Below are 27,716 nucleotides of genomic sequence, written 5' to 3' on the forward strand. Positions count from 1 at the left end.
ATTTTTTTTTCCAGAGCCGAGGACCAAACTCGGGGCCTTGCACTTGCCAGGTGGGTGCTCTTCCGCTGAGCTAAATCCCCAGCTATACTGATACTTTATGGAAATTAAACGTATTCACACTGATATCATATGTAAACTAAATATGCACCCATATAAATTTCTGAAGAAAGTTCTTTCTATGTGGGGACAAGGTCAGAAATATTTTTTTTTAAAGCTGTGATTCTGTTTCTGCAAACTCCGAATGGCTCGCTTCTCATCTTTCAGGAACAACTGGCTCAGAGGATCTTATGTTTCTGAAATGGCCCAAAGATGTGGCTACAGTTTTAATTTTTCCTATTAAAACAAGTACTTTCTCCTATATTCAGGGCAGTCCCAGGCCTGCGTCTCTGTCTCACATTAATACCAACTTGAGTTAGACTGCTTTCTTGGTTTGTATCTAGAGCATCCCCTAAATGCCTGTGATTGGGAGGTCATGGAGCCTTTATGTAGTGGGACCTACTGACGGTGGGTGGATCTTCCACTCATGAAGAGAATTATGGGACCTCAGCCTTTTCCTTCTCTCTTTCCTATCCTGGCTATGAGGTGAATACTTCCCTCTCCCATCTCTCCTTACCATGTGTTCTGCCTTGTCACAGGCCCCCAAATAATGGGGCCAATAGACCTTAGATCAAAACCTCTACAGGGGGGCTGGGGATATAGCCTAGTGGCAAGAGTGTCTGCCTCGGATACACGAGGCCCTAGGTTCGATTCCCCAGCACCACATATACAGAAAACGGCCAGAAGCGGCGCTGTGGCTCAAATGGCAGAGTGCTAGCCTTGAGCTGGAAGAAGGCAGGGACAGTGCTCAGGCCCTGAGTCCAAGGCCCAGGACTGGCCAAAAAAAAAAAAAAACCTCTACAGCTGTGAGCCAAAATAAGCCTTTCTTGTTTTTAACTTGATTTCCCCAGGTATTTCTATACAATAATAAAAACTAATCTAAGAATATATGTGTTTAATCTCTCAACACTGGTGCCTGTGGATTGTCAGGTCCTATCCATTGCAATACATACCATTGCAATAGAAGATTAATAAATACTTATATTAGAGAGTGTAGTTGACAATTCATTCTTAAAGAGAATGCCACCAAAAGTTTTGTTTCCCTCAACCATTTCCTTGTGTGGGGAAGCCCTCTTCAGATAGTGACACACACTATAAGGCTGGGAGGTAGCTTTGCATATCCTGGGAACTGAGTTTTGAATTTTGCAATAAAATATAGGGATCAGAATAGCTCTAAGGCAAAAGGAATTACTTTCAATTTAGAAAAGTAATCCTACTTTCGGAATAGATTAAGCATTTTCTGAAGAAGGAAAATAATAAAAACATGCTCTTCAAAGTTAAAAAAAATTTTTTTTGAGAACTTTTCCTATCAACCCTGGTGAACACATTGCAGTTTTGATTCCTGAAGTACTTTTGTTCAAGTTTGTTTTGGGTTTTTTTGGTGCCAGTACTATGGCTTGCACTCAGGGCTTGGGAATTGTTCCTTAGCTTTTTCACTCAAGGCTGATGCTCTACTACCACAGCGCCACTTCTGGCTTCTTTTTGCAGGTTAATTGGAGATAAGGGTCTCAGAGACTTTCCTGCCATGGCTGGCTTTGAACCACAACTTTCAGATCTTAGCCTCTTGAGTAACTAGGATTATAGGCATAAGCCACTGGCACCTGACTACTTTTGTTCAGTTTTAAACTTACCTTCTAAGTAAATATGACTAACCATACCATGGTTAGTTTTCCTTTATCTAAGGCATATTACATATTTTTATAATGTGAGTATATAATACTTTATGGAAGGATCAAAACACTGTCTTTCATCTTCTCACTTCATATTTTGCGAATCAAACTGCATGGGATGATTACTTAGTAGAACATGTCCTTTTGTAAGTTGGTCACTCACCTTTCTTGAAAATTTCATATCGGATGGAAAATCCTGCACCATGTGTCTCATAGTCAGAGACAAATTTGATGAACAGAAATGGTCCTGAGGACACTACTGGAGAGGGGGCGATCTTCCCACAGAACTTTCCCCATAAATGCCCATTTTCATTTTCTCCATCGATGACTTCCACGTAGTCATACCTAGCACACAAACAGGCAAGGAGAAAGGAGATGAATGAGAAATCTCTTTTGCTTTGTTCCAGTCCTGGGGCTCGAACTCAGAGTCATGTCTTTTCACTTAGCTTTTTTCTCATGAGTAGTGTTCTGCCACTTGAGAGGCAGCTCTACATCCAACATTTTTGCTGATTAGTTGGAGACAAGAGTCACACGGACTTTCCTGCTCTGGATGGCTTCAAACCACCATCTTCAGATCTTAGTCTCTAGAACAGCTAGTATTACAGGCATGAGTCACCAGCACATGGTGCAGAAAAGTCCTTTTAATTGCAGTAATTTAGAAGCTCATATTATCTAGCATAGTCTGTCAAGGAAAAAAAAAAGCGGTTTTTGTACCCACCAATGCCATGGAAAAGAAAAAAAATAGTGAAATGAAATAATTAAAATGGGCTACATCATGTCCATATACATCATCTGGCAATGCAGAGCTATGAAGAATAATGGTGTCCATTATACTTGCAGACAATGTCAGTTAAAGTAACTAATTAACAAGAAAAAGAAAAATCTCCTGAGTATAATTCTCTATTATTAAATTGTGTTTCTTTGTCTGTGGTGGTAGGGTGTCAATACATAATGCTATGCATTCTTTTCAAACTGTGAAGTTCTTTTTATGAATTCAGAATGTCTCCTTGGCTAGTGCTCTCCACAAACAATGCTTTGATTTCTGTGCTCGACCCTCTAAACATATGGCCACAGAATAATAAACAGATTCTTTACTATTTTAACTCAATTCTGCCAGACTTCTCAGAGAAAACCCTCTCAGTAGCCACAGTGGATGGTTAAAACACAGATTATTTTCCCCCAGACTCCTCTTAGATTGTAAAACATAGTTTAGCCATAGAAAAAATGTTTATTTAAAAATAGAAAGTAAACTTTATTTATACCCACCAAGCCAGATCTTTAAAGGAATAATTTTGGAATGTGAATCACTAAAATGATGTTGTTTAAAAAAACAGACAAATAAACAAATTTAGGCTTAAATAGTAATACATTGAAGAGACAAAGTGCCAAAAACATATTTCTCTAAAGATTACACTGGAAAAACATATCCTTGGAGCCTATTTATTTTTAAAAGGTAGAAAGCCGTGACTGTGAAACTATTGTCCCCAACCAAAATGAGAATACTTCTGTTTTTTTTAGTGTTAGATATTTCTTGGCATCTTGCTCTTGCTTCCCTTTTTATTTACCAAGCTACCTAGGGTCTTCATTTTTCTCCCAGAACTGTCATAAAAATGATTACAACCTATTCATTTCCAACCTTTATGTTATTCCTATATTTAACTTAGTTCAAAAGTCCTGGGATATATTAATTTCCAGCATGGCTAAAATATGACAGTCACATTAAACTGTATCTGGCAATTTAAAAGCAATCAAAGTGGGGAAAATATTTATGATGACCAATGTCATTTCTTTAACAATCCCTTTCCAAACTGCCCAGAATACATGAGTTATGTTTACATAAAATCTCAGGAGACAACGGCAAAGATGATATCACTGGTAAAGTGAACGAGCTTATGGCTCTCTAAATTAAAAATGACATGACCTCATCAGTGAAAACTGTGTGCCAGCGTTGTATATATTGAGAAGCAAATAAAGCTGACATTGACAGAAGTAAGCATTAACATATGTGATTGTCTCAAATGCATTTCCTCGCTTGCATGTGGTATTTTCAGTAGCAATCGCTTGGCCAGCAACATCACTGGCTTTTTGCAAAACCATAGAAACTTACACCAGCATTGTTCCTTCCTTCATCTTTGAGATGGTTTGCATTTAAAAGAAGCCAAAGGAGAAGAGGGAAGAAGAAGAGGAGGAAGAAAACATTACTTCAAACTGCTCACCAGCTCTTACAGGCAACTGGGGCAGCTGGAAAGAAGGGTACCTCTGTATTCACGGAGGCCTCCCAGACTGCCATTTATGAAGTAATTCCTTTCATCTCTCCTGTTTCACTGACAACACCAGTCTGCATCTTTTTCCCCATGCTTTCTTATAACCTAACTGTGATTTGAAGTGTTGACTGTGTTTGGCCTGGTAACTGTGCACCCAGCTTTGCAATATAGGCCTTGTACTCAAATCTTGACATGGTATGAATACTAAGTGGCCTAATCCGGGTACTTGCTGTCTAGCAGGCTCAAGTGGAACAGAAAATGGGACATTCCTGTGACACAATTTTCTCCCAGGTATCGCAGCGCTCAGCTCACACAGTCAGGGAATTGTAACAGGGAGAAAAGCTAGGTTTGGTGTTTTTTTTTTTTAAATTATTTTTAAATGTTTTGTTTTTGTTGAGCTGGTACTGGGGCTCAAATTCAGGACCTGAGTGCTGTTCCTTGACTATTTCCCTCCCTTAAGGCTAGTGCTCTACTACTTGAGCCACACCTCCACTTCTGGCTTTTTGCTGATTAAGTGGAGATAATCTGTTTGGTTTTTCTTCTCCTGCTGCTTTGGAACTGTAGTCTTCAGGGTTGAGCCTCCTGAGGATTACAGGCATGAGCCACCAGTGTCCTACAACGCTAGTATTTTAATTCATATATCCTGGGATAGTAAATACTAAGCTCTTCTCTTGGCAACCATCAAAGCTATTTTTAAGACTTGAAGCATGTGTTGGAGTAGGGTAGTGGTGGGGGCGGGATTAGAATCCCTTCCTAGCAAGAGATAAGTCATTGCGTCCTTAAGTGCCAGTTTTAGGAAAGTGAATTATTCAGGGATACCATAGTTACAATTGTAAACTGGAAGGCTGCTGTCATGTTAACACTTCCCTTCAAAGCGCATCCCATCCAACCAGGCCCAAAGAGTATCACAAATAGCAGTTCTTGTAAATATTCAGGAGAGGGGCTGTATCAGGCCCGAGTGGTGAATGGTAGGATTGCCAGAGACATTAAGGAAGCAGCTTGCATCTCTCTCTGGAGCTGACACCAGTTCCACGCCACAGAATTCTCACTGGCAAGCACAGTGCCAAGAATGCAGCTGGTGTGCCAGCCTCCCTCCCTGGAGACTGAATGTGTCACCGCAGTAACGCACCCAGCCCGCTTTGGCCCAAGGCCCAGGACACTGAGTTTGCAAATTTTGCTCCCCCCGGGCTGGGGCCGCACACTGCTCCGTTGCTGCTGCTGCGGGTATGAGGCACATCGCCATGCTTGGCGTGTCAGGACCCCCACGTGGAGACAAAAGGACCCTGCAAAGGTGAGTGTGGGGGCCCCCACTTGACTCTAGCTGCCAGGGAGACCTGGAAATTGCGGGGGGGGGGGGGCGCGGGTAGGAAGCATGGAGCTGCAGGAGGGCTCCGCAAGGCAGTCCGTCTTCCCTTCCCTTCTGGGTGGGTCCCTGCTCCGGAGCACAGGGGAACCAGTCTGGGTCCGGAGAGCACCATCCTTCTCTGCGGGAGTCTCCCTGATCATCCAACCACGAAGAGGCTCACCCAAGAAAGAGCCCTTGCTCCTGGGAGGCCGAAGGGGTCTGGCGGGCCCGGGACCTCGCGAGCTCCGTCCCGTGAGCATCTCCCAGGCCCTGTGGTTCTGCTTTCGTTCCTCTGTAGGTAGGCTCTCCGGGACCCCCCTCCGGGCCAGGCACGTGCCTCAGCCCGGGCTCCCTCATGGAGACCGGCGGCCATGGCTCACACACTTTGTGCACGGGCTCTCTGCAAACTGACATCCCCTTGATCTTTGCGTCCTGGGTCGCTTGGATGACACGTGTGCACCACCACACGCCACCCGAAATGTGGACTTACAAATATCCAGAAGGTCACCCGCCCCGGTCCTCCAGATGCCATCCCGACCCTTCAGCCTTCGAGCTTTTAGCATCGCGTTTCCACCCCGTGGTGCCGTAGCCATGGCAAAGCAGGCGTGCGGTTCCTGGAAAGGAGCGCCGAGGCTCCGCCTGGCCCGCGCGCAGTGGCCAGGCCCTACGCAGGGTTTCAGCGGGACTCTCCCGGGACTGTCCTGGGAGTCCCAGCTCCACAGTCTGCCGGCCTTTGTCTATATTATAGAGGTGGGGTGTGGGGGCAGGGGTGGTGAAACATTTCAAATCCTAGTAGCAACCACGAGTTAGGTTTCCCCATCAGAATGATAAAAGAATACAAATTTACTTCTAAGAATTCTTGAAAGGATTACCCAGAGATTACTTCTTTTTTTTTGCTTCTTGGAAAACTTGAATTATGGGTTTAGGAAAATGGCCAAGTAGGGTGAAAAGTGATGAGAAAATGAGGAATGTATTCGGTGAGTACACAGTCCTTGCAGAGCCTTTTCTAGGTCTCCAGTGCTGAATAGCCAGGTTCTCTTTTGTGAGTGCAAATGACCCCAGCCTCAATGGCAGATCCATTAATGGAAAGATTGCTAAGCCTCTCCAGGGTTTCAGAGGCAGGGAGCCACGGTAGCAATGCCCCAGGGCTCCTACATACTCCTGTTAGGAGAAAGCGGGACTTCAGGGGGGTGGCGTCTTTTCTAATCTCCTTCTCCAGGATCAAGCCTCACAGGCGCAGTACATTCATAATGGAGAAATCTGATACTTAGCATCATGCACCAGAGTGAGAACTAATGTAGGTGAACATAGTTTTCACCTGCAGAAATGTGTTTCTGTAGATCTTTGGTGTATTTTGTGCGTGGCATTTAATAGCTCTCCGGAATGAACAACTAGTAAATGCTGGGCTGTTGTCTGAGAGCAAGCTTAGATCTCCCCCAGAAGAAAGTGGATTTCCTCCAAGAGAATTAGAAAAAGAATTTAGAAATAAAAAACATACAATGCAAAGCTAAGCAGAACCAATTTGTCTACATGTGTGCTTCAAGAGTTTATAAAAGATCAATCTTGAAGTTGTGCTGGCTTGTTTACAATGTTCTAATCAAGATGTTTGGAAAAGCTGAGAATAGTTATAGTCTCTTATTTACAAACAGTGTTCTTTAGAAATTTTATATACATACAAACACACATATTCTGGAATAGTATACAGCTATTGAAACATATTCAAGGAAAATGCTTATATGTGAAAAATCAGAACTTAAGTCCCTATGCACAATATAGTATTAATTTTTAGTCATATGCAGGAAAACTGGAAAGAAAATGTGAAACTGTTATTCATTGTTCTCTAGCTAATGAAATCATGTTCCTTATTTCGGTCTCTATTTTAAAAAATTTTATAGTGAACAAATGTCTCTTGATAACCAAATAATAGTTATTTTGAAAAGCATTATGTAGAACATGGCAAATCAATATATTTGTATCACTAAAAATTTTCTATTTCTTAGGTAGATAATGCTTTACTTTTATCCTGTTTTATTAGGAAATAGAGATTTTTGCCTTTTTTTCCTGACCATGGTGTCCATGAGACCCTGTTTGGGTTGAGAATTGGATTGAATGTTATACTTTCTTAAATGCTGGAAATAATACTTGACCTTGTACAGTCGTTTTCACATGGTAAGTTCTCTCGCACAGGTTCTCTAAGATATTCTTCACAGGGATCCCAGGAAAGCTGTGGCAGACAGCGCCATCCCAGGAGGTGCCCAAGGGGACAGCTGCCCTGTGAGACAGACACTCACTCCAGGTAATCTGAAGTTGTACATTTTGGACACTTGTTAGTCTTGAATTGAGATGAGATATGGGAATGACCTTAGGTTACTGATCAGAATTAGTTATTGATAGTATTTTCTGGTTGGTTATTTTTAGTGGGCTTCATTGTTATTATATATATATTACATATATACATATATGTATACATATATATGAACATATACATATACATACATATATGCTATATATGTATACATACACATGTATTATATATGAGTGACCACATTTTATTTTATATATTTATCATTTTGTTGGGCTTCATTATGCTGTTTTCATATACATATATTTATGTGCATATATAGGTACAAACATATAGAATACTGCAATCATATTCGCTCTTCATGCCTCCTTCACACTTTCCTTTCCCTTGATTCCCTTCAGTAGGTTCCCCAAACAGTACCCTTTTACATTAATTTCATATTATATGCATATGTATATATGTATACCTATGTTTATGTGTATACATGTGTGTATATACATTGTATTATACACACACACATATATATATATAAATTACACACACATTAGGTTTAATTCCCCATGTGGGAAAAACATCCACTATTTGTCTTTCTGACTGTGGTATAACCTGAAGACTTCTAGTTCTATCCATTTATTTATATATGACTTCTTCCTATTTCCTTCCTCCTTTTCCTTCTCCTTTCCCCCTTTTCCTCTTCTCTTTCTGCCTTCTTTTTCACTCTGTATTTTCATCTATCTATCTATCTATCTATCTACCTATCATCTATCTATCTACCTATACTGAGGATTAAACTCAGACTCTTGTGCTTGCTAGGTAGTTACTCTACCACTTAAGCAACAACTTCTGTCCCTTTTCTTTCTTTCATACTTGACTGATTTTTCTGTATTTTCAGAGTGAGTAAACATGTTTGCATTAACTTTCCATTATTTTAACGAACGCCTGAGGGAGTGTGCTTACAAACAGAAGAGGTTTATTTTATCTCAGTTTTCCAACTTTTATTCCAGGAGTGAATGGCTTTGTGCTTTGGGGCCTGTGGAGAGGAAGCACATTGTGGGAGAGTGTGGTCGAACAGAACCACACACTGCACTTCAAGGCAAGGGAGCAAAACAAGGAGGAAAGAAGGCAGCAATGGCCCTTCAAGGTCACACTCCACCAGTAACCTAAAGACCTTCCATTAAGCCAGATCTTTTAAGGTTTCCACCTCCCACACTGGCCACCAACACTATACAACATGGATCATTGGGGAGCACTCAAGATTAAAAGTAGCAGTCTTGGCATGTATTCAGGCACACTTGATTTTGTGAGGGGGAAGGGAGGGAGATAGAAAGAGAGAGAGAAAGAGAGAGATAGAGCTTGGCTTACAAGGGGTTCCCAAGTTGAAAATGTCAGTGGATTTGAAGTTGGTCACGAATGGGTCTCTCACTATGTTAGTCTTTGTACTCTAGCTAGATGTTCAGGAACCACATGACTTGATCCCAGGTCCAGTCTGGATCAGGTGAAAGCAAGGTGGATTCGGAAGAGAAGAATGGCACAGTAGCACCTGAGCCTGAACACAGGCAGCTCAAACATAGAGGAGTGAGGCTGAGCCACACCCTTCTCCATGACAAGGAAGTGGGAAGGCCAGCCTTCTGACCACTGGCAGGGCTTAGCAAGGCCTCAGATCCAGAGCACAAAGAATGCCTGTGCCTGAGTGTCTTTTGAAGAATCCCTAGACCTCTTATACTCAGGCTGAGCTGCAACCTATCTGCTCTCCTCTCAGCTCCCAGCCTGAGCTCTAGTGTCTATAGAAGTCATTCTAAATATGTCCAGGCTTTATGCTATGGACACAATCTTGCTTCATTTGTTACATCATCATATTCACCTTATTTTTCCCTTACTTGTAATGTAGTCTTTCTTTCTTTAAAATTAAGTCCCATTGCTGCTGTTCATACCTGTAAACCTAGCTACCTCAGATTGCTGAGATCTGAGGATTGCAGTTCAAAGCCAGCCTGGGCAGGAAAGTTCAAGAGACTCTTAACTCCAATAAACTACTCAAAACATCCCCAAACAAAAACAACCCCAAAGTAAAGCCATGGTTCAAGTGGTAGAGAGCATAGGAAAAAGCAAAAGGAAGCTCAGGGACAGTCCTCAGGCTCTGAGTTCAAGCCTACGACAGGCACAAAATTGGACAATCAACAAATAAAGTCCCACTTCTGGGGAAGAATGCTGAGTAGGGTAGCACTGATCAAGATGCATTGAACTCATAAATTGACATGCTGAATTGAAACCAGGACAAAGCCTTTGGACTGCTGTGAGGGCCACGATAAATCACGGCTGATCACGAAGGGAAGAAATGTGCCTAGCACTGGAGGCTCATGCCTATAATCTTAATGACTTCTGAGGCTGAGGACTGAGAATCACAGTTCGAAGCCAGCCTGCAAAACTCTATCTCCAATTAACCAGCCAAAAAGCCCTAAGTAGAGGTATGGTTCAAGTGGTAGAATGCCATCCTCAGTGAAAAGACCAAGTGAGTGTGCGAAGCTCTGAGTTCCAGCCATAGGGTGGGCAGAAAAGGAAGGAAACACATGGAGACAACAGGTGTTTAGCAAACAACAGCCCATGTACTCCTGCTGCAGAGGAGCAAATTGCCGGTCCCTTAGCGGCTTAAGGCAATCCGCAGGTATGAGGTCAGGACTGTACACACTCTGAAGTCTAGCATGTCAGGGCCGGGTCTGTGCTTAGGGGCAGGGCCAAGCTGTGACGTGAGCTGGAATCTCAGAGGAGGCTGGAATCCTTGGGAGGCGCGCTCTGCAGCGGCAGCATTCGGGATCTGGCTTCAATCTTCACTTCCTTGCAGCCACCAGTGGGGGCTACCTCCAGACCCCCAGGCACCGCCTGCAGTCCTTGCACATGGCTCTTGCCATCTTCAAAGCCAGAAACAGAAACTCCTTCACTTCTATTTCTGCTTCGAAACTCTTGAGAAAAAAAGCTCTATGGCTCCTCAGGGTTCACGTGAGGATGTCATACCCCCCTTTCTCAGCATAACCTTCCTTTCTTGAGGTCTGCTGAGTTGGTTCCCTAATTAATTCTGCAATATCTCTATGAGCCAGCATCTGGATGAGCAGTCGATTGATGGGGAGAAGGTGTGTGTCTATACCTGGGGCTGGCGTTCCGAGCTGGAGGACCTTAAAAATTGTGCCTAGTGAACAGAATAAGCTCTGGGAGGTAGGAGACATTGGAAATCAAAAGCTGTAGTTGGTAACCAAGTTAGGAGCAATCAACACCTGATAGAGAAAAATAGGACTAAGGTCATAAGCATGGTGGCAGAGGTCACTCCAATGTTGTGTCACATTGGCTGTTGGTTTGGAGCTCAGAGAAAAGGCATAATTTCTAGAGAAAGGGAAAGGAGGATTCTATAATGAATCAGACTCTCCTGATTTAAGTAGAAGCAGCAACTTCGAGATTGCAAGACACAAGGCCTGAGATTGAAAAGCCATAACTTAAAAATAAATATACAGAAGAATCTAAGACATGGTATAGAATAATGACCCTAATATATAACTTTAATAAGAACTATTTGGAGTTTAAATTCCCTTCTTTTACTTCATAGTTAAGATTTATTGGCAAGATTTTTGTTTTAAATAGGAAAAATTTGCATGAGAAAATATTTCACTGATTTAACTGAGATTACAAAATGCAAAGATGCATTTCTCTTATTCCCCCCCCCCCCCAATTTTTATTTGCATCAACTTAACTGTACAAGTGGATGCCAGTGGACATGTTCATATACGCATAAAATGTACCTTCAACAGACTCACCTCTTCCATCAGTCTCCCTCATCCTCTGTTTTGCCTGTGGTTTGTTGACAAATGTCAACAAGCTTCATCATTGCATTTTCACACATGTGAAAGTACCAAAGGCACATTTTTAAGGAGAAGGAAAGGAACACCCTGAGCTCCGGAAGTGATGGCATCTCCCTGTGTTGGCCTTGCAAAGTTGGTTATTCATAGAACTTTCACATGCCTTTAATTACAATAAATTCAGTTCCCAAGGAAAATGGTACCATCTGGAAGATATTAGCATCATTTATAACTTGCTCACCTCTGTATTGCATAGAAAAGTTTTCCTTCTTGCCAACTTCCCACTGTTCTTCAGGAAATAAATGAATTACTTTCATAGATTTTCTCAAGTTGGGTTTATAGAGCAGGTGAAGCCATCAGAAGGGATAGAGGGATCATTTGGGATATATATGTTTCCTTCTTATTGAAAATAATCATGCTTTTCAGTTGTTTTCCTACAAAGAATATTGTCTCTCAGCTCAGCCTTCCAGAATGAACATTACATATGTATAAAATATTGTATATCATACTATTTTATATATTATATAAATATATTTACATATAAATATTTATACATAACATATTATGTATAAATGATATCTACAATTTATATTACATATTGTGTATATAATATATAAAGATATACATCATACACATAAGTTGAACAGTTCTCTTTCAATGTGGTCTAGTGGACACAGTGATGAAGTAGTAAGAACTGAATTCTGGTCCCTATTCTGAAACTCAGGACTCACTCTTGTACCTTTGATCAGAAAGGAGTCCTCTCTACCAAGAATGGTTGCTGCCCTGATTGGATCTGAACATGCTTCGATGGCTCAATGTGCTTGCCACTACTGGGAGGGCTGGAAGCTCTAATAGATGGAGCTAAGAAAGAGGTCCTCGTGTCTTTGGAGACATGTCCTCAAAGGGGATTTGTGACCTCAGCTGCTCTTCTTCTTTTTCACTTCCAGGTCATGAGTAGAGCTGCCTTACTCTGTCCCAGGCTCCCGCCATGATGAACTGCCTCTTGACAACCCCAAAGCCACAGCACTAATCATAGATGGAGACCTCAGGACTGTTAGCCAAAATAAGCTGTTCACTTTATAAGTTAGTATTTCACATATTTGTGATAGCGTTGGAAAGCTGGTTAATACCGGCATCACTTCTGATGTCTCACGAAACCATCAATGGAGACAGTGAAGCAAGGAATGAAACTTGCCTGAAATTAGCTGAGAGTAGATGACTGCGACTTGAGTGATTTCTTCCCCTGGCTGGGCCACGGAATAATGGAGTACCCTGAGCAGGCCACTTATCTAAACTCTGTGAGCCTTAGTACTTTTGAATAAAATGGACAGAATGTCAGTTAGCTTGCCAAATCATAGGAAAATTTTAATTACATACATATAGAAACATATATGTAATTATATATGTACAGATTATATAGAGATGTGTATACACACATCATATTTATATATGTAGTTACATATGTAAATATATGTAAGTTTGATTGCATATATACATATATATGTAACTAATGCCCTTTGTAGGAACTTTATGTTCCCCCTTCAAATGGGTTGAAAAGTGGAGAGAAGGAAAGAGGTAAATGGGATCAGGTAAACAGAATAGTTCATTCTCTAAAATGTATACTACCCAGTTTAAACTAGGCTGTAGGTTTGGCAGACAGGGAAATTTAGCCATTGTTGTCTCCCAGATACTCTATCAACTCTGATGACAAACTCTGAGATTAGGACCTCATCCTGATATTCTAGAAGATACTAATTCTTCAATTTGAGTCATAGAAATGGAGTTAAAGAAAACAATTTATGAATACAATGTAATGTTCTTTTAAAAACAAACAAACAAACAAGGGCTGGGAATACGGCCTAATGGCAAGAGCACTTGCCTCCTACACATGAAGCTCTTGGTTCGATTCCCCAGCACCACATATACAGAAAACGGCCAGAAGGGGCGCTGTGGCTCAGGTGGTAGAGTGCTAGCCTTGAGCGGGTAGAAGCCAGGGACAGTGCTCAGGCCCTGAGTCTAAGGCCCAGGACTGGCCAAAAAAAAAAAAAAAAAAAAAAACCCAGAAAAAAAAACCCTACTATATCCACCAGTCTTTCTCCTAATTTAATGGCCTGCAGTTAGATTAGTGCTGTTAGCATGCAGTGCTGAATTTGTGAGAAAAGTCTCCTTAATTAGGAGAGAGGGAAGCCGTAGGGTGCAGAGGAAGTGACCCTGGCTTACAGAACCACAAAATCATAATCCTCAATTTTTCCTTTTAATTCTTTGAAATAAAGAAATAAAACTATAATTCTGTCTGAGATTATAGGACCTCATGTGCTAATTTGAATAGCTTTAAAAAATCCTCCCAATTAATGAGTAATTATTCAGTGGGGAATCTAGGTAGTTTGCTCATCAGAGTTGCAGGAACTGAAGTTGGCAAATACTTTTTCTTTTTATGCCTCCTCCACACGCTACCCACTCCTAGCAATTACCACTGAACCTTTCTTGTGCAACGCAGGTGAAAATGACTCTTGTTGTACAGTCCTACCATGTAACAACCAGCCATCTTATCTGAAAAAAAAAAAATGAAGGGCAGAAAACCAACCAACCAAAACAACAAACAAATAAAAAAAAACTACTAAAGAAAAAAGTCTACTGACACAGATTAGATGCCTCATCATTTTATGATACCTGGAAACAAAAGGAAAAAGTTGAGTTGAATTTAGTATGAGCAGTAGGCATTGGTGCTGTTCTGTTTGGTTGGCCCTTTAGGTTTATATAAATTACAAGCCACTAAGCTAACCACAACCCAGAAACAGGCATCATTCAGATATGAACCTAATATATTTATGATGCTAAAATGAAATGCACATGAGAAAAATAAATCATATCATATTTTCCTTTTCTCTAATCCCTAATGTTTATTGAAAGCAGCTTACTGTTTGCTGTAAATCATTAGAGTGTCATGCGTCCATGCTTAGAATATTGGTTCTTTTACATTTTACCATTAGTTGAAGTTCTATGAAGTCAGAAGATGGCTGTATCAACTGGAAATTACCAGGACACCTCTAAACTAGTAGTTTAGCTATTAGTGGTCGGGATTACACTAGTAGTGTGTATGGTCCCCAAATCATATGTCTAATCAATTCATCATACAATGGATGATTTACAAAATGAGAACTACTAACCAAGTACTCCTGGCTCATGCCTGTCATCCTAGTTACTCAGGGGGCTGAGATTAGGATTCTAATCTCCAATTATCCAGCAGAAAGCCAGAAGTAGAGGAGTGGTTCAAGTGGTAGAGCACCAGCTTTGAATGAAAAAGCCAAGTGATGGCATAAGAGTTCAAACCCTAGCACTGGCACCCAAAAACAAAGAGAGCGAGGAAGGGGGAGATTTCTGTAGACAATCTTAGGATGTTAACCAGGGCCTTGTGGAAGGACACGAAAACAAAGTATTCAGAGAATCACTGGTTATTCTACATCGCTAGTTTTGGTGGTGTGGTTTTTGTTTTGTTTTGTTTTACCACTGACTTCTCTTACAAACTAATCAACTGGCATACAGCATCATCCTTGTCTGTGTTCTAGGAATAAGGGGGGAAGAAAGGGTTTGAACATTCCAGGTGGCTTCTTGATTTATATGGACCTGAAGGAGCCTAGTGTGTATTTAGAAGAAAGGCAAGCGGAAGCCAAAAGCATCATCACTGATCGCTTAAGACAGGCACTGTTCTGGCTGAGTTTAACCATGTGACTACATCCTCCTATCTCAAGGGCTTTTCAATTGCCATCTCTCTCTGTGTCTCTCTGTCTCTGTCTCTCTGTCTCTGTCTCTGCCTCTATGTCTCTGTCTCTGTCTCTGTCTCTTTCTCTCTCTCTCCTGTAATGGGGCCAGGGTGCTGTTCCTTAGCTTTTTCATTCTACCACTGAGCCACAGCTCTACTTTTTACTTTTGGGTGGTTAATTGGCTATTAGTTTCTCATAGACTTTTCTGCTCTGGCAGGCTTTGAACTGCAGTCCTCACATTTCAGCCTCCTGAGTAGCCACTGGCACCTGGCTCAGTTCCTACATATCTTATGGCATTGTCACAGACAGGCAAAGGGAATGTGGTCAAGTTAGCCAAAGTAAAATGTAGCAGATTAAAAATATTCAATACATAAAATGATCCAAGTTTTTACTATTTTTAAGTAGTTCAATTTATTTGACAGTTTTAATGTAGATGGCTAAAATATGCTTCCCTTTTAATTAGGGGCTGGGTTCTATTCCTAGCTACCTAGAAGACTGAGATCAGCTCTGAGGATTGCAGTTTGAAGCCGGCCCATCCAAGAAAGTCAATGAGATGTATATCTTCAACTAATGAGCAAAAAGTTGGGAGTGGAGCTGTGGCTCAAGTACTAGCCTTAAGCAAAAGAGCTCAGGGCACGCCAAGACCCCCTCTCCCCCACACACCAAGTTCATGAGGAGAAACGTTCATTACAGGGAGAGACAGGATTTTTCAACACTTCAGTTCATGAATTATTTGGGAGCAGATTAATCCTTAATTACAAATATGCAGTAAAAAAAAAAAAGGTCTACTTTTTCCTCCATGGAAACTTTTTTTTTTTTTTTTTTTGCCAGTCTTGGGCCTTGGACTCAGGGCCTGAGCACTGTCCCTGGCTTCTTCCCGCTCAAGGTAGCACTCTGCCACTTGAGCCACAGCGCCGCTTCTGGCCGTTTTCTGTATATGTGGTGCTGGGGAATCGAACCTAGGGCCTCGTGTATCTGAGGCAGGCACTCTTGCCACTAGGCTATATCCCCAGCCCGAAACTTTTTTTTTAAAGAAAAAACATGGCAGATTCTTAAAATTGTTGTATTGCTCTTAAAACATACCATATTCTAGAGTGTATATCAACTCTCTTTCCTTTTCCTTTAATTATGACAACTTCTCTAGATATTTTATTAGGGCTTGTTTCTAATGGATTGTGTTTACTCTTTAGTAGGCTGTAGAAATAGTACAGAGCTGGATTTCCTCAAATGTATTTCCTAGAATACTAGTCATATGAACACTTCAAGTTGAACTGCTAGGTTTATTTCTTTTTCAAAATAATGTGAGACACCATGCATATAATTCTTTTTTCATAAGTAGTCAATTTATTTATTTATTTATTTATTGGCAGTCCTGTGTCTTGAACTCAAGGCTTGGCCACTGCCTCTAAGATTCCTTTGCTCAAGGCTAACACTCTACCACTTGAGCCACAGTGCCACTTCCAGCCTTTTTTGTTTGTAGTACTGAGGAATTGAACCCAGGGCTCACACATGCTAGGCAACCACTCTATCACTAAGCCACATTCCCAGCCTCAGTAGTCAATTTATTATATCAGCATACAGCCCCACATTTTGAAATGCTAGCTTAACATGTTGTAAACTGATAAGCCATGCCATCACTCACAAGACCCATTTGCTACCCTCCCCAATTGACCTGTGGGGTTCGTGGTTACCACAAAGTACTTTCTTTCAATGTGCTGTTTTGGAAATAATTTATTTTGCACTAGCACAGTTGAAAGGCAAAAAGAAAAAATAGGAAGGAAATCAAGTTTGTATATAATTACATAAACACGAGAAGAGATAAATTAGGCATCCTAATTCCTTAATTAATTATTCCTGAAACATTAGAAATTTAATTTGGATCAACTCTCCTGGAAATTTTCATAGCAACTGTTTCTGAATAAGCAAGAACAACGTGGATACCTAAGACTGTGGTTAATGTGGTAAAACGAGCCCAATAGGCTGACAAATAAACTTCCCAAGTTTTTTTTTCTAATTTCTCTCTATGAGAACAGAAATGAAGAATGCTTTGGCTCCCGTGGTAGAGTAGCAGCCTAGCAAGTATAAAGCCTATGCTTACATTTCATAAATAGGAGGAAAAGGAATACTTTGGCTTTATTATGTACATAAAATTAAAGTGATTATCAAGAATAATTTCTAGTATCATGTTAGAAAGAAAAGAGATACTAGAATACAAGTTACAGATTAGAAAACTGAAGTGCAGACCACTTTAAGGTACTAGAGCATTATTTCAAATCCAGGTAACAAAAGAGCCAGACCTTTCTACTCTATTCTGATGAGAGAACAGCCGTTACAACTCATTTTTAGGAAATACTGAAAAGAATCTTTGCAGACAACAGGATCAAGTTCTAATTTAGGGTTACCAAGGGACTGCCCTGCCTTGCTCCAAGTCCTAAAGGAAGAGGAAATGCCCTGAGTCCAAAGAGGAAGTTCCTCTTCTCTTTGATGTCCTGGTAATTATTGCAAGTCTTCCTTATTTGCTTGGGTCTGTTCCTTCAATAAATATTTCCTCTGTATTTAATACAGCATCCACCTATTGATCCTAAATCATATTTAACTCTTCTTTCACATGATGGATCTTCAGATACCTGCCTCAAAGCTTTTACTTCCCTATGATGACTTTGAGAGGAAGACTATGGAAAGACAAAAAATTTCAAGCCTTAATTTCTTAGATTGACTCCCCAGGAAAACAGGCAAGAACACAGGTGACTAAAGGATGTGCTCTTCTAATTTCAGTTCAGGTGTCATTATTTTATGACTAGTGGGCAGTTAAAGATGCTTGTATGTATTTCATAAACTCTGTGATCTGTGCTGCAAATAGGAGGGGCAAGAGTTCTAGTCCCCTCTGCATTCTAAACTCGTCTACACCTAACTACTCCCTCCATTCTCACACCTCCAATCTCCTCCCTTCATGTTGATTTGGGACTGGGCAATCTACAGAGAGACTCATACCAGAATCAAGTGGGCTGGGCTGGGAGTGAGGACTCCCAACTCAGTTTGGCCCGAGAACTTAGGAAATGGAGAGATACAAGGAAGAAAAGGCCTTTGGCCTACCATAGATGGGTCCCGAAGCCAGAGGGCCAAAGAAATGTGTGGCTGAGAATTTAACACAGGCTGTTTCCACACTTATTTTGAGGGTTGGCTTTCCAATGCCAAAGGAAGAATTTCACTTACTCTGCTGATTTTTCTTTTCCAAACTAAGAATGCCAGCCAAGAACGTCCCAATCCTGGATAAAATTCTTGTAACTGTTTTGTTAAGTATTTTTGTAACTGCTGAATTTTCTCTTACTCTTTTTTTCACACAACTATACAATATAGGATTCTATGTCTAATCTTACAGTCCCTTTAACACTTCTTTCTGTATGCACTGTAGCAGGATTGTTGCTGCACTGTAAACATGTTATTGACTTGGGATATTTTCTGACAATAAGCCTCATTCTCAGACATAGATAAAATGCTTATTTTCAACAAAAATGCACATCACTTTCTTAGCTTCTCCCTCTCTTTCTGTGTGTGTGTGTGTGTGTGTGTGTGTGTGTGTGTGTGTGTGTGTTCTGGTACCTGAACTTAGGTCCTCAGCACTGACTGCTTGTCGTTTATGCTCAAGGCAAGTGCTCTACTGCTTGAGCCACACTCTCAACTTCCAGCTTTTTAAGTAGTTTATTGGATGTAAGAGTCTCTTGGACTTTCCCCCCTTCCTGGCTTTGAACTGCAGTCCTCAGATCTCAGCCTCCTAAATAGCTAGGATTACACGCATGAGCCACCAGTGCCTAGAAACTTCCTTAGTTTTTATAAACTTTGAAATATGGCCTTATCATCAATTACTGACAAAGAGTACCCACACTTCCAGTCATTCACTAAGGAATAAAAGCTCAGAAATATGGGTTAGCAAGTGCAAATCTTCCAATGCAGAAGTAATGTAAAAAGTAATTTGAACATCATTAAAAATAATTATGTCAACTTAATAATTTTCAAATTTTTCTACTTTAAAATCCAATGTCTTCAAAAATATTTTCTCCTTAATGGGTGACAGATATGTTAAACACAATCTGGAAAAATGTTAGGACAGTAATAATATTGATCTCTTCAATGGAAATTTTCTGGACAAATGGAAGAAGACTATTAGCAAACATTTTGATTTTTACTCTCATTTTTCTTTGCAATTAAGGAGTAAAGGGACTATGCATATAATTTTCAGTGGAGAGGGTAGTAATAGCTTATATTCATGTAGAACTAGCTTCTAAAGAGCTGAGGGGCTTTTATGCTAGCCATTATTTCACAGGAATGAAAGAGTGAATGGATTGTATCCTAACATATACAAGAATCTTTACTGCAGATGTGTCCACATTACTACTGGAACAGCTAGATGATTTTACTAAACCGGTGCATCCCAGGTAAGTCTCCAGCAAATGGACTGGCGAATCGACTGGATCAATTCCTGAGTTCTTCCCTGAGTGGTGTGCCTGAGACTGTAAAACAGAGCCGACTCTTTCATCCCTGAGTCTTCCTATGACTAGGAAGCTGCTCAGCAGCATGGATGCCCTGGAGAAGATACCAGAAGGATAGGTTGTGCCAGCTTAAGATGGCTTGGGGACATTTTCCTAGCAACATTAGCCAGTGGCCTCTTGTGACTGCATTGTTCATCTGCAACTTCAGAACCATGTCATCCATGCTTTAAGCCCAGGCTTTCCTGGGGTGCAAAGAACCTAGTACATTTCCTCATTATTCTAACCCAGGCTTTAAAAAACAGGATTTAAATCTGGTGTAAGATGAACTTAAATGGTGATATTATGAAAGAAAAAGAGATACAACAGAGTAAAAAGAAAACAAGAACCTTACAGTTTAACAAAAGGAATACCAACCAAGAAGGTGGAAATCTGTGTGCATGTGAGGCTGACGTCAAGGGGAATGGGGCAAAAACATGGAGAAAGGAGGCAGTGGCGACATTTGTGCACGTATTTGAAAATGGAACCAGGAAACTTGAGGGGATGGGGAGAATAATGGAAAGGGTGAGGTCGATCATGATAAGTTATACTCCTCACTTGACTTGTGGAATTGAAACCCCTTTGTAAAATACTTAATATTAAAAAATAAAAAATAATCAATGAAAAGGGGCTGAAGCGGTGGCCCAAGTGGTAGAGCATGGCCACAAAGTTCAAGCCATAGTACTGCCAAAAATATACGTGAAAATAAGTGAATAAAGATGTGTTGTTTTCATAAGCTGACACGGGGAATTGCCACCCCTTTGTTCAACTATTTCGAGATAATAATCATGATAATAGAGTAGAAGAGGTAAGTTGGAAGTGATATGTATGTCCAGGAATTATAAGTAGAAACATCCTCTTGGCCAATCACATGGGTCTCTGCCCAGTCACCATTTTCAGACTAGAATGGGTACTTCTGATGGACAGAGGCAACACCTTTGATGTGCCTTGTGTAAGACTAACTGCATAAAATTCTTCTAGTCTCTCTTCTCTAGAAATTTATTTTCTTTCTTTTCTCTCTCCCCCCCCCCTCTGTTCCCTTCTCCCTCTCTCCCTTCATCCCTTCTCCCTTGCCTTCTCCCTCTCCCTTTTGCCTCCCTTTCTCCAGGTCCTGGATCTTGAAGTCAGGTCCTGGGCCCTATTCCTAAGCTTATTTGCTCAAAGCTAGTTCTCTGCCACTACCACTTGAGCCACACATCACCCCACTTCCAGCATTTTGCTGGTTAATTGGAAATAAGAGTCTCACAGCTTTCCTGTCTAGGCTGGCTTGGGCCATAATCCTCAGATCTCAGTCTCCTGAGTAGCTAGGATTACAGGCATGAGCAGCCAATGCCTAGCTGCTAGAAAGTTCTTTTGATTCAAATCCCCTTCTTTGGATCTCAATTCAAGGTTTCTCTTTGCCTTATACTCACTCTCCTCTATATGTTCTTCCCATTGAACTCATGAAGCTCCTCATTAGACAGAATCTGTCCAAACCAAGTATTCATACTCTTGCACTACATAAGGGCATTTGTTAGCCAGGTGCCTGTACAACAGTTGTTCTATAAGACTATTTGCCTGATGACATTGTAATTACTTTGCATCATATAGTATACTCTGTGATAGTCAAACAGGATGAAATCAGCTAACAATGCATTGCTGAGAACATATCTTGTCCTGGAAGCAGGGTGTGGCTGTACAGCTTTTGTAGTCATTGCATTGCAATTAGTATTTAGGTGTTGCCATGTCTTATTTATTTCCTCAACTGAATACTTTTTGTAGCCCAGTAATAATAGCTACTCAGTAGGCTGAGATCTGAGGATCAAAGTTCAAAGTCTGCCAGGGCATCAGACTCTTATCTCCAATAAACCACCAGAAAACTTGAAGTGGAGTTGAGGCTCCAGTGGTAGAGCACTGGCATTGAGCACAAAGAGCTGAGGGACAGACCCTGGAGTTCAAGCCCTACGGCAGACCAGGAACACAAAAACAACAAAACTAAAAACAAAATGCTTGTTATAGGCTAGGTAGCTATCTTTCCACTTACCTTTAGATTTTCTAGAGTTAAATACTCAGAGAACAGAATAATGGAAATGAGTTTATGCTTACTCAGACAATGAACCTATAAGACACTGTAGCACAAACATGGCATAGCCCCTGTAGTCAAACTATTTTACTTTATATTTGTTCTTTGAAAAACAGTCAAATCAAATTGAACTTGTTTAGTAAGTAGTTCTGACAGGGAGCTCTTTATGCCTTCAAATTTTTTTCCCCTCACATAAATCACTTTTGGGAAAACGCAGGGCACACAATGTAGTGCTTTTGTCCCAATTACATTAAGCCTTATTAAGACAGCCATCGGGACAACACCACCTCATCAGAACAGAAGAGTGGGCCAAACACTTGGGGACAGCGTCTCAGCCAGACGCTCTGGGACTTAGGTACTGAAATGCCTATTAGTGATAATAGGTATTACGTGTGCAAATCCCCAGGTGCTCACGTCAATCCTACCTGCTTCAGTTTCCACAGGTAGAATGATGGTTCTAATGAGGTCCACATCTGCAAGGTTTCTGCTTAGAAAATAAAATGTTTCGATCTCAGCTTTCCTGCTAATCCCTCGAGGATTACATTTACGACTGACATTATGCTTCAAGGTAGACTGAAGAACTGAAATTCATTATCTTTTAAAGAAATCTGGTCCACATGGAGTCTCAACCCAACTGACCTAAGTATATGTTGGAAATATACACATGGTAAGTCTTGCCTAATAAAGTTGTTAATTATTTTTCTCTTAGCATTCTCTTCTTACATGATCATTTTCTTCTCCTTCCTCCTATTAGGCAATGCACATCAATCTGGCTTTATCTCTATCACTTATCACTTCTACTATATTATAGCTCATTCTCTTCTTTTTAGTGCTTGAAAATAAAAATCCACCACCATTTGTACTTAAGGTTAGTCTCTATGGACATCAGCAGTTTAGACTACTTGTTCCATAATTTGAAACTCAAATTCTGATCTGCAAATGCTTTTACCCCCCCCCCCCCCCGCCTCTGTAAAATCAAGACCTTAAAAAGAGTACTACAGCTAGGAGCCATGGGCTCACACCTGTAATCCTAGCTACTCAGGAGGATGAAATCTGAGGACCAAGGTTCAAACCCAGGGTGGAAAGAAGGATCGAAGTACTTTTATCTGCAATTAACTAGCAAAAACCTGGAAATGGAGCTGTGGCTCAAGTGGCAGAGTGCCAGCCTGGAGTAAAAAACACCCAGGCCCTGTGTTTAAACTCCAGTACTATCTATCTGTCTATATATGTATGTATGTACATACGTATGTACGTATCTATCTATCTATCTATCTATCTATCTATCTATCTATCTATCTATCTCTATCATAATGCCTGCTGCTCTACTCACCGTTTACTCCTGCACAGCTTGGAAAGGGAAGTTGCAGTTTGCAAGCAGAGAATGTATAATGCCTACACAAGAAAACGTTTGGCTCACATATTTATGTATTATTCCTGAGAAGAAATACAAAAGATTATAATCTTATCTGCCTAAAGAAGGTTAATGCACAAAATAAGATTTGAAACTTGTGCTAGTTTTCACAAAGTGTACATTTTGTGTTCATCTGTTACTAAGAAGTTTCTTTACCCACATTGGCCACCAAGGCAGGCGCAAACAATGACTCTAGTTAATCCAAACCACCAGACTGACAAATAATTAACCCCAGCTCTCAGATGGTCAGCTCCATTCCTCGGGTCACAAACCAGCCTGTCAGTACCTTGCACCTAATTCCTTCAGGAAAGGTAGGGAAACAAACAGAGTGTTTTATAAAGCCAAATTCCATGCAATTGCAATAGCCCCTGTGTTCTCTGCTTGGCTTCTCAGAGGAGTCCGATTTCTAGTTTTTGTTAAATTAGTTTCATACCAGTCAATACTTGTTTAAAAACATGTCGTAAGCCTGCGTGGCTTGTGTATGCTTCAGATTACCTCTGATTATTACATCAAGATTCACAAACGAGATACCAGAGTCACTCCTATTTACTGGAAAATGCTATTGAAACAAACTGAAATTCAATTTCAGAACAGATTGCAATAACCCGTCAAAACATCCAAGTAAAGAGGAAGTTGGCCTGGAGGTATACCGGGCCATTGTTAAATGCAAGACAGCATCTCACCTAATAATTTAAACATGGTCTCGTGGCCTGACATTTTTAATGCTTTCTTGATCTCTTTCTTCTGGCTCGGTGTGTTCTTTGCCACTGTAGGGTGCAGTGCAGAGTGGGTTATGGATTAAATACCAAGCCTCATTCTGCCAATAGCCCTTTAGGGAAGGGAAAAATGAGTGGGTACTTTTATAAATAGTCACACCGTAGGTGTTCACGCAAAGCAACCTTTATTCAGGGCTTTTAAGAACTGCATGCATTTTAGATACAAGCCAATCCATAAAACTATCAAGGTCAAATTTTCAGCTATTATCCCAGGTACCTTGGAAGGCTAATCTCATTTTTTTTTTGTTATTGTTGTTCATTCAAATTAGGATCCCAGGTTTAACTAATGCAATCCGGTCCCAATAGTTAATTTCATTTGCACAATTGATGTGCCATTCAGTCTATGACTTTCATTTACTTTCTGATTCATTGTCTTGGGATTAAATCAGGGGGTTAAGAATTTTATGTTTGAGACACTTCTGACTGGGAAGAACAGAAACAAAAACATATTTTCTTTCATCATGTGTTGCTTCTGGGCAATTATAAAGAAAAGAAAAAGAAGCTACAGTAAATTGGAGACTTTTCCAGACAACTACCTGTACAATGGCAACCACAGCTAGATACTAAACAAACGTATGTTGTACAAACCAAGGCTGTTGTTGAGAACTGAGTAGGAACATTTCAGGTAGAGAGAATACACCAACATTCTCACTAACAAGACACACAAGTTAAACTCAAAGAGACTGTAAACTCACAACAAACAATTAAAACACAGATGATAAATATCTTCCTGGAAGAAGAGAATCAACTCAGTGCAAGCACATTCACAGAGGCAAAGACCTGAAAATGAACTTGAAAATTGTACGCTTCAATCACTTTAGGTTCAAACGTGGAAATGAGGGGCCGGTATGACTGAGTTGCTCACAGAGTATGCTTTTATCACTGGAAGACCCAGTTCTTCAGACTTCTCTCCTATAGAACATTCTACACATTTCTTAAATATGTTTTCCCAATTATACTAGGTAAGAATCCAAAACCTCTATATTAGCTTATTTTCTTCCTGGTTTTGTTCTTGGAACAAAGAATTCTATGACATTAAACTCTTGATCCAAGTCATTTTTTACCTTTCAAGCACAGTTTTGAACATAAAATGATGTTTTAAATCTTCACTCAGAAACATATTCCCCTTCCAAGGTTCTGATGGGCTTAACTCATATTTAAATCTAACTAAGCGTAGAAATCAAAGCAAGTTTTCCATGTGTGATCTGCGCCAACACTGACATCAAACTCTGCTAAGCAAGAGACAGGAACCCAAGCACTTCAGTGGGAATCTTAACGTTGTATGGCTTGGAAGTTCCCGAGCGCGCATTTGTACAAACTAATGTGGCTCAGACAGAAAAGCAGATCCGTATATGCCCTGCTTGTAAAACCCACGGAAGAAAGAAATTCCACTGCTTCCTCATAACTCTTTTCTGTATTCTATAACCCTTACTTTCAAGAAGATTTTACAAGACAGTTCCAATCTGTCTTGTTTCAGTTTGAGACCATTTCCTGTTTTTTGTTTTCAATTTATTTAAATAAACACATGCGTACAAACTTCAATAATCTATTTTTATTAACAAATCTATTATGTGACTAAAAATAAGGGTAAGTTTTTAAATTCCAGAATAGATGTCCTAGTTTTTTTTTTCAGATGAAGAAGTGTTTATGATATATTAATTTCAGCACAATAGTCCAGTAGGGAATTTTTCTAGGCTTTTCCTTCTCCACAGTAACCTTGACTGCTTACAGCCTTGGTCTATACCTGTCTACACAGTGGAAACAGGATGGATTCTCAAGGTTTTTTGTTTTTATTTTTGTTTTGTTTTTACAACCTAGCACCCCATTCCAGCTCTATAACGGGGATGTTAGCTTTCTTTTTGCAAATTCAGTCACATACCGTTAATTCCTTTTGTTCTAGGAAAAGTAACCATTGTGAATCACAACTATAGAGAGGAATTTGGAAGGTATGAGCTCCTGATCTGAATTCTTACTTCCTGATAAGGAAACAGAACAGAAGACCAAGAGTCTACAGCAATAAGGAAACAAAGCCTCTGAGTTAGTGGATGGCTACAGAGCACAAGATCTAGTCTAAAGCAAAGTCAGTACTGGACTCTGGATTCCCTATTCTGAAGGCTGACCTATTAAAACACTTCAGTATTCAAGCAAACAAACAGAAAACAGAGAACATGTTCATTATCTCTGAAGGAATAATACTTGCCCTGTGATGAAAGCTTAAAACATCACTTATTTGCATAAAAATACCTAGAAAAACAAACAGCCATGACCTTACATGTAAAAGTTTTAAAATCAGTTCAGGGCTCTGGTTGTAGCTCAGTGTAACAAGAGTGTGTCCCAGTATGGACCAGGCCCTGCCATAGATTCTCAGCACAAAGAATTGGTCTCACAGAAGTTATTAGAGGACAGGTAGTTATCGGAGGCCACGCTTGGAGGGGTGGAGGATGGAGAAAGGCTGTTAAATTCATCCTAAGTTGTAACTAGATAGTAGTAAGAACTGGTGGGTGATCAGAGGTAACAATTACATACTGTGTATTTAAAAATACTAGAAAGCTGGGTGCTGGCGGCTCACACCTGTCATCCTAGCTACTCAGGAGGCTGAGATCTGAGGATCACAGTTGGAAGCCAGACCAAGCAGAAAAGTCCCTATGAGACTTTTATCTCCAATTAACCACTCAAAAATGAGAAGTAGAGTTGTGTGTCAGGGTAGTAGAATGCCAGCCTTGAGCAAAAGAGTTTAGAGACAGCTTCCAGGCCCTGAGTTCAAGCTCCACAACTGGAAAAAAAAAAAGCTGAAATTCTTAAAGTGCTCACCCTAAAGAAATCATAAGTTTTTGACCCGATTTAGACAAACATGTGGGAAAAAATCCATGCCACCCTTTTAACATATACAATTTTTAGATTTTCATGTTTTAACTTGAAAATAAGTTCAAATAATATATGATGCGCACTAATAGCACATTCTGGACTTCCAACTTTTGTATAGTCATATGAAGGAATGAACTTTCATTTATCCACACTCAGTACGAATTCTTCTGTCCCTCCCAACATTCATTTTTCAGCATTCACTCCAGGACAACCCAAGAAAATCATTGATACCAGTTAACTACATTCTTATTTGTTTTACCCTTTCAATATGTCAATGTATGTGTACAATCTATCTTGACCAATGTCATCCCTTTCACCATTTATTTACATCACATTACCACTAAACAATATCACATGTCAACAAATTCACCTAATTAGACAGCTTTGCATTCTCGAGTTAAAATCAAAATTGCTCCTTTGATAGTTATTATATGTACACACAGCCTTAGGTGGTAGAAGTCCCCGGCCCCATGTCTCAGCTGCTTTGGAGAGTTCTAGAATTGGTAGTGAGCTTATAGAATAGGAGACAGTGGCAAAAATCTAGGCATCTGGCCTCCTACTAATGTGCAGCTCTCTCTTCATGGATTTTATGTTCCATCAGAAAATATTTTAACAAAGCCTATGTGGTAACCATGCTGAGGTATAAAGAGGCTGGAAGAGTAAATATATGAACACTAATGAAAAAGAAAAGAATATGCCATGTTTGTGAAATCCAGAATGGTTCACCATGCATAAGTGAAGCTGAGAGACAGCCAAACGCTATCTCCTATGTGAGCTGTAGTAATAGCGTTAAACAAATACT

The 27,716-nt window shown here is 40.4% G+C and overlaps 1 protein-coding gene across 2 annotated transcripts in view; it reads right to left on the reverse strand.

The window, feature by feature from the left end:
• Nrp1 (neuropilin 1) overlaps positions 1-27,716 on the reverse strand; it is a 154,658-nt gene that overhangs the window by 89,820 nt on the left and 37,122 nt on the right. For both annotated transcript variants that reach the window (XM_048367705.1, XM_048367704.1), the window contains exon 3: positions 1,930-2,111. In XM_048367705.1, the coding sequence (XP_048223662.1) occupies positions 1,930-2,111 (182 nt within the window). The remainder of the gene's footprint in view (positions 1-1,929; positions 2,112-27,716) is intronic.

The sequence above is a fragment of the Perognathus longimembris genome, chromosome 18 (genome assembly GCF_023159225.1).
Source record: "Perognathus longimembris pacificus isolate PPM17 chromosome 18, ASM2315922v1, whole genome shotgun sequence".
Lineage (NCBI taxonomy): Eukaryota > Metazoa > Chordata > Mammalia > Rodentia > Heteromyidae > Perognathus > Perognathus longimembris.